General features: G+C 41.1%; 1 protein-coding gene across 3 annotated transcripts in view; it reads right to left on the reverse strand.

Annotated features, from left to right (window-relative positions):
- Positions 1-14,546, reverse strand: part of spidr (scaffold protein involved in DNA repair) — a 247,077-nt gene that overhangs the window by 169,758 nt on the left and 62,773 nt on the right. For all 3 annotated transcript variants that reach the window (XM_055634117.1, XM_055634116.1, XM_055634115.1), the window contains exon 7: positions 9,141-9,241. In XM_055634117.1, the coding sequence (XP_055490092.1) occupies positions 9,141-9,241 (101 nt within the window). The remainder of the gene's footprint in view (positions 1-9,140; positions 9,242-14,546) is intronic.

Raw genomic sequence — 14,546 nt, forward strand, 5'->3', positions numbered from 1 at the left:
ATACTTCAAATACCAAGGTGGAAAGGGTAGAGAAGATTTATGAGGATTTTGCCAGGACTAGAGAGTCTGACCAAGAGGGGGAGGTTGAGTAGGCTGGGGCTCTGTTCCTTAGAGTGCAGGACGATGAGGGGCGATCCTCTAGAGGTGTATAAAATCATGAGAGGAATAGATCAGGTAGATGCACAGTCTCTGGCTCAGAGTAGGTAAATCGAGGATCATAGGACACAGGTTTACGGTGAAGGGGAAAAGATTTAATAGGAATCTGAGGAGTAACATTTTAACACAAAGGATGGTGGGTGTATGGAACAAGCTGGCAGAGGAGTTATTATCCTAATGATTAAGAAACATGGATTAGCCCAACGTTTAAGAACAGTTAGACAGGTACATGGATAGAACTGGTTTGGAGAGCTATGGGCCAAACACAGGTAGGTATGGTTAGTATGGCCAGTTTCCACACTGTATCACTCTATGACTCTACATTCTCATTCAAAATCTGTACTTTATACACATGAATTCCTCCTTTTCACAGCATACTGTCCATAGATCTATGGTGCTTCCCAGCCTGGCATGTGATTGAAAATGTAATTAAAAGGGTAAACAAAAGCAGGATTAATCTGCCAGCAAAATGTAAATCTCTCAGTCGGCAATCTCCCGGTTGCTAAATACTTTAACTCCCCATTCCATTCCCATACTTACCTCTCTGTCCTGATCTTTCTCTCCTCCACCGTCACAGTGAGGCCAAATGTAAATTGGAAGTAACAGCATCCCACATTTTGCTTGGGCAGCTTATAATGTGAATATTGATTTCTTGAACTTCAAGTAACCCTTACTTTCCCTCTCTCTCTGTCCCTCCCGAACCCTAGTTCTGCTATTAGTTTCACTGTCGTCCTAATTAATTTTACTGTTTGTATTCCTCGTTGTCACCTTCCCCTCAGCCAACAATGAACCATTGTACATTCCCTTGATTGTTTGCTTTGATCTGTCCTTTTCACTCCATACATGTTCTTTGTACCCTTCTATTTCTCTAGTTTCCCTCTCTCCTGACTGTCTGAAGAAGGGTCTCGACCTGAAATGTCACCCATTCCTTCTCTCCAGAGATGCTGCCTGTGTTACCTCAAAATTTTGTGTCTATCTTCAGCAAACAAAATAACTTTTATTCAAGCGACTCAAACTGTAGTTTTAAAATGGTAATAAAATGACAGTTAGGAAAATATATCTGAAATGTACTATAAATAAGCCTAGACAAACCAAATTGAAGTCTATGGACTTTTCTAAAAAAACTGCAGAATGACATTAGCTATTTTAAATGTTCCACTGCCTCTGTCCTATTTTACTAATGTTTATTAATACTGAATTGTGCTCAATTATATATTATCCATTAACTAAAATGTACCTGCATTAACTGTACTATTGACTTTAAAAACAACAACCAGTTGTATTTCTCCTTGTTCTATTTGTTCTTTAATAGAGTTCAATTAACACACCCAAATCTTATTCACCCAAATGCGTATATTTAATGCACCACCTCTCTTCGTCTTTAATTGTCTTTACTATGAAAGTTTTGCGTTACTTATTATACCATGCTTGTATTTTATATGTTTCGTATAAAATCCTTATTTAAATTGTTATGGTGCTGCTTACCTATTTGCAAAAATAAATTGACAGGAAGTTATAATCAAATTAAGTCTCACATGAAATTTGCTGGTATTAATACATTGTTAGCAACAAATTGTGGCTTTCACACCACTAAGATATCATCAGCATTTTAGAAACGGTGTCCATCTATAGCTAATCAAGGCTCAACATTTCTGACAACAATGTATTTCTCATTTCTGATAACCACATACAACTCTGCAGCACTCTTAGGTCCACCCGAATTCTATTACGCTAGTTTTCACGTGATGAGCATGGCATTGTAATTCTGTTGATTCTAAAGAGACAATGCTTGCAGGTTAACGTACAAATCCACACACAGAAAGTATTTTAAAGGTAATTTATTTTAAGGTGAATTGGCTAACTTATCTTGGCACAGTGCGTCCTATTCAGAAAAGGAGAAATTAGATTATCTGCATCAGATAATAGATTATCTGCATCAGATAATCTAATTTTAATGGAAACACAAGAAAATGCAGATCTGGAATCTTGCATAGACCACAAATGGCTGAAGTGGGTCTTTACATAACCCCAGAATGATCAAAACACTTACTGTATAAAAACACTGAAATGTAGACACAATAGCTGAACTCATAAATGCAAAAATAATGGGTGGGGTGGCAGTGAATTGAAAACTGGTAAAATAAGGACCATCTTTGGTATTAATTTTCATCAATAATTAATTAAAAATATAGGAGGGTTTATTATTAGCTATCTTACCATTTTCCTAAATATTATACAAGGATCATTTTTTCCATGGACATGTATTTTAAGTTGCCTTGAGATTGCAAAAACAAGGTGAAGAGTAGGGTCAGTTTACATGTGAAGAGCAAAAGCATTAATGCCCAATAATTCATTGCACTGAAATAGAATTGCTAAAATAGCCTTTGCGTATTCTCTGGTCAAATGCACCTATAAAGTCATTTGCAGATTTAACCAAAATAATAAAGATAAGACCACATATTGCAAGAAGCTGATCATGATCTCGAGATGCAGTCTCTTGATAAGTATTTATGTTGTTGCAACACAGATGTTTTTTTTTAACTTTTATTCAAAAAATAATACTTTGAGCTGAAGCCATTAAGATGTCGAATCACTGAAGCTATCACACGTCACAAATTTAAAAATAAGATTATTTTGATTATTTTGATTACAATCTCAATGATCATTTGTTGACAAAATTAGCACATGGAATAAAATGTCAAACACCTAAGGAAATTTATGGTTCATTACTTAAAAATAAGATGATTAAAAAAAAATTGAGTTAGTTGGTAAAATTTGCAATATGGTTTTACTATAAAATAAGTGTCTTCTGTAATTTTACATGCAACTCCTCACACAAAATAATCACATTATACATGCGCTATCTGTACTCATAAGTAACAAACATAATTAATACTCTTCAAAACTATCTCCCTGAAAGATAATAGTTGAATGATTTTGCCATCTCAAGGATTCAAATATGGATATTACAGAAAAACGGAAAATACTAATGAGATTCAGCAGGTCATGCATCATTTGTGGACAGAGAAACAGAGTTGATGTGTAAGATTTCCAACACTTCAGTTTTTTCGGTTCATGGATATGTAAAAGAGGGGCAACAGTGACAGGGGAGAGAAAAAGGGAAATGGCACAAAGAAATCCAACCCCAATCCTAGAGAGGGTAAACAAACAGAAATCTAATAAAAAATGAAAAATGCAAAACAATGCTGCACATCAAAAAACGTTATCCAGTCTGATGGATAGTTATCTATTTAACCCCTTGATCCAGATGTTCTCTAGTATGTTGGCTGTTCCAAGAATTTTACTTTTTTTCCAAAAATGTATTACCTTGGTGATGGAACAAAAGTTAAAAGAGAATTCAACGGTGTACAACTCGTTATCCAACAAATGAAGAGTAAAAACAGAATTAAGAGGGGGGGGGAGAGGAGGAGGGGGAGAGAGGAGGGGGGGGAGGAGAGGAGGAGGGGGAGAGGAGGAGGCGGGGGGAGAGGGAGGAGGAGGAGGAGGGGAGGGGAGGAGGAGGGGAGGGAGAGGAGGAGGGAGGAGGAGGGGAGGATGGAGGAGGGGGGGGGAGAGAGGATGGAGAGAGGAGGTGGGGGGAGGAGGGGGGGGAGAGGAGGGGGAGAGGAGGAGAAGTGAGGAGGGGAGGGGGAGGAGGAGGATGAAGGGGAGAGGAGGAGAGGAGGAGGAGAGGGGGAGAGGAGGAGGGGGAGGGGGAGAAGGGAGGAGAGGAGGTAGGAGAGGAGGAGGGGGGGGGGGGTAGGAGGTAGGGAGAGAGGAGGAGGAGGAGGAGGGAGCAGGGGGGGGGAGAGCAGGAGGTGGGGGGGAGAGGGCCAGGGGGGAGGGAGGGAGCAGGGGGAGAGCAGGAGGGGGGGGAGCAGGAGGGAGAGCAGGAGGGAGAGGACAGGAGAGGGGAGATTTGGGGGGAGAAGAGGAGTTGGGGGGAGGGAGGAGTTGGGGGAGAGAGGAGAGGTAGGGGATAGTAGGAGGAGAGCAGGAGGAGGGGGGACCAGGAGAGAGAGCCGGGGGGAGAGAGAAGCTGGGGGTAGAGGAGCAGGAGGAAAGGGGAGAAGAGGAGAGGGGGAGAAGAGGTCAGGGGAGAGGAGGAGGAGGGGTGACCAGAGATGGACCCGACCAGAGACTAGTACAGAGCCTGACTTGCTCATTCTTCACTCGCAGCGCAGTCTTCAGCTATGATCTTTGGTCTTCAGCCTTTTGAACTTTTGAATAACGGGGGGGGGGGTTGGGAGGGGTGGGGGGGTGACATCACTCGCAGCGCTAGCAGACGGCAGGCAGGCAGATCCATTATGACGTTATCAGAGAAAAACAGGCTTTTTGATTTCAAAGTTTTATCAGATTTGTGAACATATTAATTAATAACTCAAGAAATAAAGCACAGAAATTTCAGATAAGGCGATTTCGGACACCAGGGGGTAAAACTACCTAAATATGTAAAAAGTTTACTGTTAGCTCGTCTTTTTTTCGAGGAGATGTGACAACACACAAACATATAAATACACACACAAACACACACATCCACATACAAGATCAGAGTTTTATAGTTATAAGGATGGGTTAGCCATTTAGAACAGAGATGAGGAAAAACGTATTCACCCAGAGAGTTGTGAATCAGTGGAATTCTCTGCCTCAGAAGGAAGTGGTGGCCAATTCTCTGGATGCTTTCAAGAGAAAGTTAGATAGAGCTCTTAAAGAAAGTGGATTCAATGGATATGGGGAGAAGGCAGGAATGGGGTACTGATTGTGGATGATCAGCCATGACCACATTGAATGGCGTTGCCAAATGGCCTACTCCTGCACCTATTGTCTATCTCTTATCTATCTTCATAATCATTGTCTGACTTGCTGGGCATTTCCAGCATTATTATTTTAGTGTCAACGACATCCCTGACCTAAATTTCACAGGTTTAACAAATCGTTTTACTAGTTTCACCCTTCTCCTTAACTGTGAACTAATGGTGCTGTAAACATAAAGATCATCTGGGCTCACTTTATTATAGATATCCCTGTTATTCTATCTATCTACCCCCTTCCTTCTGCTATCTGAAGTCATCTGAACTGCTGAGTATTTCCAGCTTTTTCTAAAGATCTGAATCTTTATTTCATATTCCCATGATCTACATCGTTCTGATTTTGAAACTTGCTTCAAAAGTCACTTATTCAGTTCAGTGCAGATGGTTACCAACAAACATTTGATAAGGAAAATATTCAGCTAACAATTCCTGTTCTTGAAGAACATAAACTGCATCATCTTGTACACAAAGTTAACATATTGTCTGTTGTGGCTGGAGACGATGGGAAAGGAGAGTTAATGTTTATTAATATTAATAAACTGTACCTTTTAGGCAATGGTGTAAAAATTAAAATTAATATATTTGGATCTTGAATATTTTGTCCCAATGGTTACAAGGTTTGTAAAGTTACATGGATAACATGCAAGTCAACTGGAGAAGAATGTGCTGGCAAGTAGTACATTCTGAAAATGGAAAAATACACACGATACTAGGACACATTAATGTGGAATGCTACAAGCTATCAGTCAGTAAGTTCACTAGAATTTTGCAGATAAGCAGAAAGAACTTTGCACTCCTCTGTTCAACATGTTAAATGAAAACTGCTTTTCCCCCTGCAGTGCATGGGTATACTAAAATACATTATTATGACAGAAGTGAAAAATAAAAACACAAAGAAATCATTTGATAGGAAGACGTGTAAAAGATAAACCATGGGTTTTTTTTAAGTTCTGACAATTGCACATTCATAATTTTCTTCTCACTTTCATACAGTTCAACAAATTTTCAACAAATATAAATTGCTTTGGGGATTTTTACTGCCCCAAATACCACGAATAAACATTGACAGATTGGGTAGGAGGACTGATTATCACTGCAATTATTCGCGTCAATTTATGAATCAAGTTACATTTTGCATTTTTAAAACTACATTCATTGCCTTTTCACAAACAAAGTAACATCTATAATCTGTAAGAACATATTTACTTAGAGCACATTGATCTGAGGTGGCCAGTCTTCCCAAAGGTCAGCAAAATGTTCGAATGGATTATGATGGAGTTTGCAGCATTCCACTTTATCACATTCTGGTACAGTTCAATCTGTTCTGAAGAGTAACTTTGGGTACTCACGATGCTTTCCCCAATTTTCCAATAATTGTCAGGGAGAAGTAACTGATTACATTCAGCATTTCTCCACAACAATGTTGAGAGCCCTGGTTGCGGGAGCCCTGGTTGAAATTTATGAGTCGTCCTTAAATAGAGGAGAGGTGCCGGAAGACTGGAAGGTAACAAATGTTGTGCCTCTATTCAAGAAGGGCTTCAGGGAAAATGCTGGGAACTATAGGCCGGTGAGCTTAACATCTGTAGTTGGAAAGTTACTAGAGTAGTTGGAAGGAAGCAGAGGGTGATGTTGGAAGGTTGTTTGTCGGACTGGAGGCCTGTGGCTAGTGGTGTACCTCAGGGTTCAGTGCTGGGCCCATTACAGTTTGTCATCTACATTAATGATTTGGATGAGAAAATACAAGGAAATTTTGCTGATGGTACAAAAGTGGGTGGTTTTGCATAGTGAAGATGGTTGTGAAAGATTGCAGTAGGATCTGGATCGATTGGCCAGGTGGGCTGAGGAATGATTGATGGAATTTGATAAAGTGAAATGTGAGGTTTTGCATTTTGGGACGTCCAACAATGCAGGACCTACACAGTGAATGGTAGGCCTCTGGGGAGTGTTGTAGTGCAGAGGGATCTAGGAGTGCAGGTGCATGGTTCCTTGAAGGTCAAGTCGCAGGTAGATAAGGTGGTCAAAAAGGCTTCTGGCACATTGGCCTTCATCAGTCAGAGTATCGAGTACAGAAGTTGGGAGCTCATGTTACAGTTGTATAAGAGGTGGGTGAGACCGCATTTAGAGTATTGGGTTCAGTTCTGGGCGCCGTGTGATAGAAAAATATTGTCAAGCTTGAAAGGGTTCAGAGAAGATTTACGAGGATTTTGCCTGGACTAGAGGGTCTGAGTTATAGGGAGAGGTTGAATAGGCTGGGTCTCTATTCCTTGGAGGACAGGAGGATGAGGGGTGATCTTATAGTGTATAAAACCATAAGAGGAATAGATCGGGTAGATGCACAGAATCTCTAGCCCAGAGTAGGTGAATTGAGGACCAGAGGACATGGGTTCAAGGTGAAGGGGAAAAGATTTAATGGGAATCTGAGAGTAACTCTTTCACACAAAGGGTGGTGGGTGTATGGAACAAGCTGCCAGAGGAAGTAGTTGAGGCTGGGACTATCCCAACGTTTAAGAAACAGTTAGACAGGTACATGGATAGGACAAGTTTGGAGGGATAAGGACCAAACGCAGGCAGGTGGGACTAGTGTAGCTGGGACATGTTGGCCGGTGTGGGCAAGTTGGGCCGAAGACCCTGTTTCCACACTGTATAACTCTATGACTCCATGAGAAAACAAGTCAATTTTACAGCTTTGTGTGCTGCTGTCTCCATATCGGCATTCCAACCAGTAACTGCATTCAGAAAGAAAAGATCTTGTTCAAAGAACTCTTTTAAATTCACTAAGTGTGTTTTATGAACACTTTAAAATGATACCATCGCTCCACTCTTTATGCTGTCCAATTCTGTTCAAATCTTCCGTTTTACTCTTTTCAAGTTTTCTACTTAAAATCAATTGCAGTTTCTCAGGTTTCCACAATTATCCAAATTATGGCATTTCCAATCAGAATTATGCAAGTATACCACCCAACTCTCCCAATAAAAAAGTGCTGAAAGAACTCAGCAGGTCAGGCAGCATCTGGGGAGGGAATGGGCAGACGATGGTCCTGATTGAGACACTTCATCATCTGTGCATACAGAATTTTCTTCTCACTTTCATAAAAAGTTCAAATTATCAGCAAATATAAATTGCTTTAGGGATTTTTACTGTCCCAAATAGCATGATTAAGCATTGACCTTTTGGGCAGAAGGGCTGAATATCATAGCAATTATTAGTCATTTTTTGAATCAAGCTACCTATGATTGATTAGAACATTAGAAGAGATGAGATCATTAGATGATACACGACCCAAACTTCATCTGTCTATTCCCTCCACATTTGCTACCGGGTCTGTTGTGTTGTATTTTGCCCAAGGGTACCAGCATCAGCAGTTTCTTGTGATCCCATTCTCTGCGGTTTTTTTTATCAATTGGGCCCAAACAGGACTGTTGTAATGTCCATTTATATTCATTCACTAATAGTCCTCCACCAGTATAGTCCTGTGTTTCTGATGCTCATGGTCATTTTTATGGTCATGCTCATGTTCAAGCCCCTTCTTAAATAGGCAACCCTTATATTTAACAGCAACCCCTTGCTCTAGATATTCCCACAATAGAAAACATCCTCTCCACATCCACCCTACTTCTGCTCTTCCTCAAACTTGATTCATTCAACCTGATTTTGCCATAGCCTTATTCCAAAGAGTATAGTCATTGTGGTAATGAATTACCAGATATGTCAGAGATTTCTTAAAACAAGTAAATTATGAAATCTAATGATCATTTGTTCACTGAAAACCCCACAAAACAGCACACGTTATAAGGAGACAATAAAAACAGTTTTCCGCTACAAATAATGACACAACATTTTCAGCATCCACCTTTAGTATTGCAATAGGCATAAAGCACAAGTTACAGTAAAGTTCATCTTGTTCTGCAATACCCTGGCATGCCAATTTATTTTAGGTTCTTGCTCTGAAATGCTCTGATTAGCCTGATTCAGAACCAAAACTCCTGTACCTACCCCGAGATGGCATACAAAATTACATAAAACTACACTTAAAGAATATGCTTGTAATTCACTCAAGCAGGCAGACTTTTCATGAGTAATACTAAATACAGAAAGCATTTGCAGGTACACTGTTGAAAACATAAATGTAAAACATAAATTCAGATAAAACACTCTTCAACAAAGGGACCTACCTATGTGAATTCTGGAATCAGTTAAAGACTGATGTCTCCAAAAATTGATGGAAGACCTCTCCCTGCACAGTAGTCGGTTTAACCTTTCTGCTAGTCCTCCCCTGTAGAAGATAAAATAATTTAAAGTTAGATTTATCCAGAAACGTACACATTTTATATAACACACATGTCTATAACATTTTAAGGCAATGAAATGGTACAATATTTATATATTTTAAACATATTCTGAGACTGAGGATAGGGGGTGTCAAGAGATTTTAATTGGCATGTGTGCCAGCAATGGTACAATGAAGTTATTGCAGCAGCAAAAAAAGGTGTGGTTTCAAAGTAAGATTTGGGGGAAAGAATTAGTGGTGACAGAAGCTCAATGCCAATCTTACAGATTGAGCAGAGGTATGCTTCAAAAGCATCACCCATTCAGTCAGACGATTGTCAAAATAGAAAAGATCACAAAATAATAATCAAATGCAATGCACTAAATTGAAAGATTGCTGCTTCACCTGAAAGGACAGTCAGGATAATGGAAGGGTGAGATAAAAGTGCAAGTGTACTATCTCCAATGTATTCCTATATCTCCTAACTACTGTCTTGTGTAGAAAGGATCTTTACTGGATTTGTGGAGCAGTCCTTCTTTCAGTCCTACTTGGACCCTCTCCCTCACCATTTTTAATGATACCCCACAAGTAATTACAGAGAATTACAGATGTAGCCAGGTCCAACATACAGACCAGACTCCCCACCACTGTCTCCATCTACATGTCCATCTACAGTCCATGCTGCCTCGGAAAAGCAGCCAACATAATCAACGACATGTCCCATTCATTCCTCCTTTTTCTGCTGCTGTCAGGCAGTGGATACAAAAACCTGAATATGTGCACCACCAGATTCAGGAACAGCTTCCCTTCTATTATCAGGCTTCTGAATGGTACTTCCATAGGCTGGATTATGTTGGCTGCTTTTCCGAGGCAGCATGGAGTGTAGATGGAGACAGTGGTGGGGAGTCTGGTTTGTATGTTGGACCTGGCTACATCTATAACTCTCTGTAATTACTTGTGGGGTATCATTAAAAATGTTGAGGGAGAGGGTCCATAAGCTCGAGTACTGTTCGCTTTACCACAACCCCATAGCAGACATTGATGTTTGTCTATGTTACTGTTGCGCTATAATGCTATTACAATAATAAACCTAAATCATTGATGACTAATTAGTGTTACTTCCTGTACTCTTACAGAACTCAAAACGTATTATCTTTGCTGGTGTTACTTTCAATGGGTCCATATTTGACTGTTTGCTTCTCTTTCTTGTCATTTCTATCTTCATCAGAGTATGGGCCTGCCACCCAGATCTGTTCTAAGCCCATACACTTCCACAGCTATCTTTACCACACATCCCCTTTACTGCTCTGATAATGAGACTTTTGAATCCGGTGCCTTTAACATGTCTACCTTTCCCTTGCCAATGATATATCTCCTATATCATAGTTGATGGGCTCACAACTGTCCATTTCCCTCCACATATGCTAACTGGCATGCTGAGTTCCCTCAGCACTTTGTTTTTAGCTTACGATTTCAGCATTTGTAGTCTATGGTATCTCAAGATTTTTGACCCACATTTCACCTCAATAAACAAGTTTGAATTAACAATTGTACTCAAAATTAAATCAATGCCTAATCATCTGTAAATTACACACTTTTGTAATCAGGGTTAGCATTTGTGCATATTACTAACCAAACTGGTTAGATACACACCATTGAATCCCACATTTGAAATAGTGAATGAATAAGATAGAATTTCAGGGGTTAAACTGTGTGAAGGCAGAGCAAGTATGAAAAAAATGATTGTTGGGCCAAGTCAGATTTTTTTTACTGTCTTATTGTTCCTGCAATTCAGCCAAGATCAGACTGTTTATATACAATTCCTTTGTAACCGAGTCAAGATTAGCCTGTTTGTACTTCAAAGCATGTCCCATATAGAGCAGCATATTAAATATTCACAAGGATTTTACTCTCTCACACATCCAAACAAATGTGGACATGCTGAACTATAGCATATAAATTTAGTAAAGAGATTCAAGTGTTGTCAATTGTTATTTGTACTGACAACAAAATAATGAAATACTTACTCACAGCAGATTAACAGGCCTGCATACACAATACATATAGATGATGAATAAAAAACAAAAAAGTCAATAAAATAATAATCCCAATATTAGTGCAAAACAATCCAAAGTCTTTTGTGCAACCAAATACATATCATAGCTGAGGTGTTGATATTACCAGTGATCTGTCATGGACAACACAACGCTCTGCAGAGAGTAGTGCGTTCGGCCGAACGCACTATGGGAACTTCACTCACCCCCCTGCAGGAACTATACAAACGGAGGTGCAACTCCAGAGCAAACAAAATCATGAGAGACCCCTTCCACCCCTGCAACGGACTGTTCCAGCTGCTACGGTCAGGCAAACGCCTCCGTTGCCATGCGGTGAGAACGGAGAGGTTGAGAAGGAGTTTCTTCCCAGAGGCCATTCGGACTGTAAACGCCTATCTCAACAGGGACTAACTCTACAGAACGTTTGTCCTTCCATTATTTATTATGTAAAAGAATATGTGTGTTATAATTGTGTTTATAATCTGTTTGGTTGTTTTGTTGTTTGTCTTTTGCACAAAAGTCCGCGAGCATTGCCACTTTCATTTCACTGCACATCTCGTATGTGTATGTGACAAATAAACTTGACTTGACTTGACTTGACTTGATGCAACAGCAAAGAAGGCATACCAATGTCTTTCCTTCTTGAGGACACTTGAGGAAAGTCATCATGTCTCCAGCAACTCTATAGAATGTCTACTTTCAGACTGCATCACATGTTAGTTTTGGTACAGCTCTACCCAAAACCCCAAGAAATTGCAGTTAGATATAGCCTAGTCCATGACACAGACCAAACTGCTCACCATTGACTCCATCTACATTTCATACTGCCTCATAAAGCAACCAACATAATCAAAGACGTCACCCCGTTCATTCCTTCCACTCCCTGTTCCTGTCTGGCCGAGGGTAATGAAGCATGAAATTGTGCACCATCAGACTCAGGAATGGCTTCTTCCCCTCTGTTATCAGGCTTCTGAATGGTCCTTCCATAAGCTAAGGTACTGTTTAATTCACTTCGACCCCATTGAGGACATTGGACTTCGTCTAAGGAACTGATTGTGCTACATTGTACCATAGTTTCTGAGAACTACATTTTGCATTCTGTATCTTCTCCTTTCTATCTATTATACTTGAATTTGAACTGATTGTATGATCTGGTTGGGTATCATGCAAAACAAAAGTTTTCACTGCAGACACAAAATGCTGGAGTAACTCAGCGGGACAGGCAGCATCTCTGGAGAGAAGGAATGGGTTTCAGATTTCAGATTTCAGATTCAGATTCAAACTTTATTGTCATTGTGCAGTGTACAGTACAGAGACAACGAAATGCAGTTAGCATCTCCCCAGAAGAGCGAACATAGAATATGAGCAATAAATATATATACGTACATACAGTCGTAGTAGTGCAATCTTTCTGGGGGAAGGAGTGTCCGTGGGGGGGGGGGGGGGGGGTACAGAGTTAAGTAATGTAACAGGTACAGAGTTAAGTAATGTAACAGCCGCAGGGAAGAAGCTGTTCCTGGACCTGCTGGTCCGGCAACGGAGAGACCTGTAGCGCCTCCCGGATGGTAGGAGGGTAACCAGACTGTGGTTGGGGTGAGAGCAGTCCTTGGCGATGCTGAGCGCCCTCTGCAGAAAACGCTTGCTTTGGACAGACTCAATGGAGGGGAGTGAGGAACCGGTGATGCGTTGGGCAATTTTCACCACCCTCTGCAGTGCTTTCCGATCGGAGACAGAGCAGTTGCCATACCATACTGTGATACAGTTGATAAGGATGCTCTCGATGGTAGAAGTTCACCAGAATCTGAGGAGACAGATGGACCTTCTTTAGTCTCCTCAGGAAGAAGAGATGCTGGTGAGCCTTCTTGATCAGTGTTGAGGTATTGTGTTCAGGTGTATTCAGGTCGAGACCATTCTTCAGACTCGACCTGAAACGTCACCCATTCCTTCTCTCCAATGCCTGTCCCGTTGTTATTCCAGCATTTTGTGTCAATCTTCGATTTAGACCAGCATCTGCAGTTCTTTCATACATGCTTTTCACTGAACCTTGGTATGTGTGACAATAATAAACCTAAACAGAAGGTTAATGCAGTGTAGTGTTCAAGAACCAGATGGTCTTTTTGCAGAAGCTGTTCTTGAACCTGGTGGTCAGTTTTCAGTTGCCTTTACCTCCTTCCTGAAGGCTGGAGTGAAATGTGAGCATGGCAAGGGTGGAGTTGGTCTTTGATGACACGAGCTACATTTTTGAGGCAGCACCTACTGTAGATCCTTCTGATGGTACCCGTGATGGACTCTCACCACAGCAAACCCACCGATTAAGACAGTTTAATGGATCCTTGACTTTCCCTTTTAAAGTCAACAATCAGCTCCTTGTTCTTGCTGACGATGCAAGCAAGATCGGAGATCTAGAACCATTCAATCAGATTTTCAAACACCCTTCTACACTCTGACACACCATCACTCGTAATACGTTCAATAACAATGGTATCATCAGAGAATTTAAAGACAGCATGTGCTCCAGTAACATGTTTATTTCATGGCCTGCACTTTGATTATAGCCAGCAAGGAGTCTGCTTCCAAGTTAGTCTGCAATACAAGTTAGAAATACAAGATCCCACATACTGGGTTGACAAAGTAAAGAATGCATTTGCAGCGAGGCCTTTATGGTGTATTTGAATTCCAGTCCAAAATTAGGTTGTGTCGAATGGAGTCAACACCAATCGTCAAGAAAACCAGATTATTGTGCAGTCCAACCTGTAATGTGTAGGAAGGAACTGCAGATTCCTTCTAGGTTAAACCGTAGATAGACACAAAAAGTTGGAGTAACTCAGCAGGACAGGCCGCACGGACGATGCGGTCTCCCAGGTCTTGCACACCGCTCTCTCTCATCTGGACAGCCAGAAGGGGGGCTACGTGAGGATGCTGTTCATAGACTACAGTTCAGCCTTCAACACGATAGTCCCCACCAGACTGGCCGGGAAGCTAATGGAATTGGGGTTCAACACCTCCCTGTGTGCCTGGGTCCTGGACTTTCTCACCGCCAGGCCCCAGGTAGTCAAGATGGGAGGGAATACATCGAAGTCCCTCACCCTGAGCACAGGATCGCCCCAGGGTTGCGTCCTCAGCCCCCTATTGTACTCCCTGTACACACATGACTGTGTGGCTAGGTTCAGCTCCAATTCAATAATTAAGTTTGCTGATGATACTGTGGTGGTGGGCCTGATCTCAGACAATGATGAGAAGGCCTACCGGGAGGAGGT

This window comes from Leucoraja erinacea, chromosome 4, assembly GCF_028641065.1.
Source record: "Leucoraja erinacea ecotype New England chromosome 4, Leri_hhj_1, whole genome shotgun sequence".
Lineage (NCBI taxonomy): Eukaryota > Metazoa > Chordata > Chondrichthyes > Rajiformes > Rajidae > Leucoraja > Leucoraja erinaceus.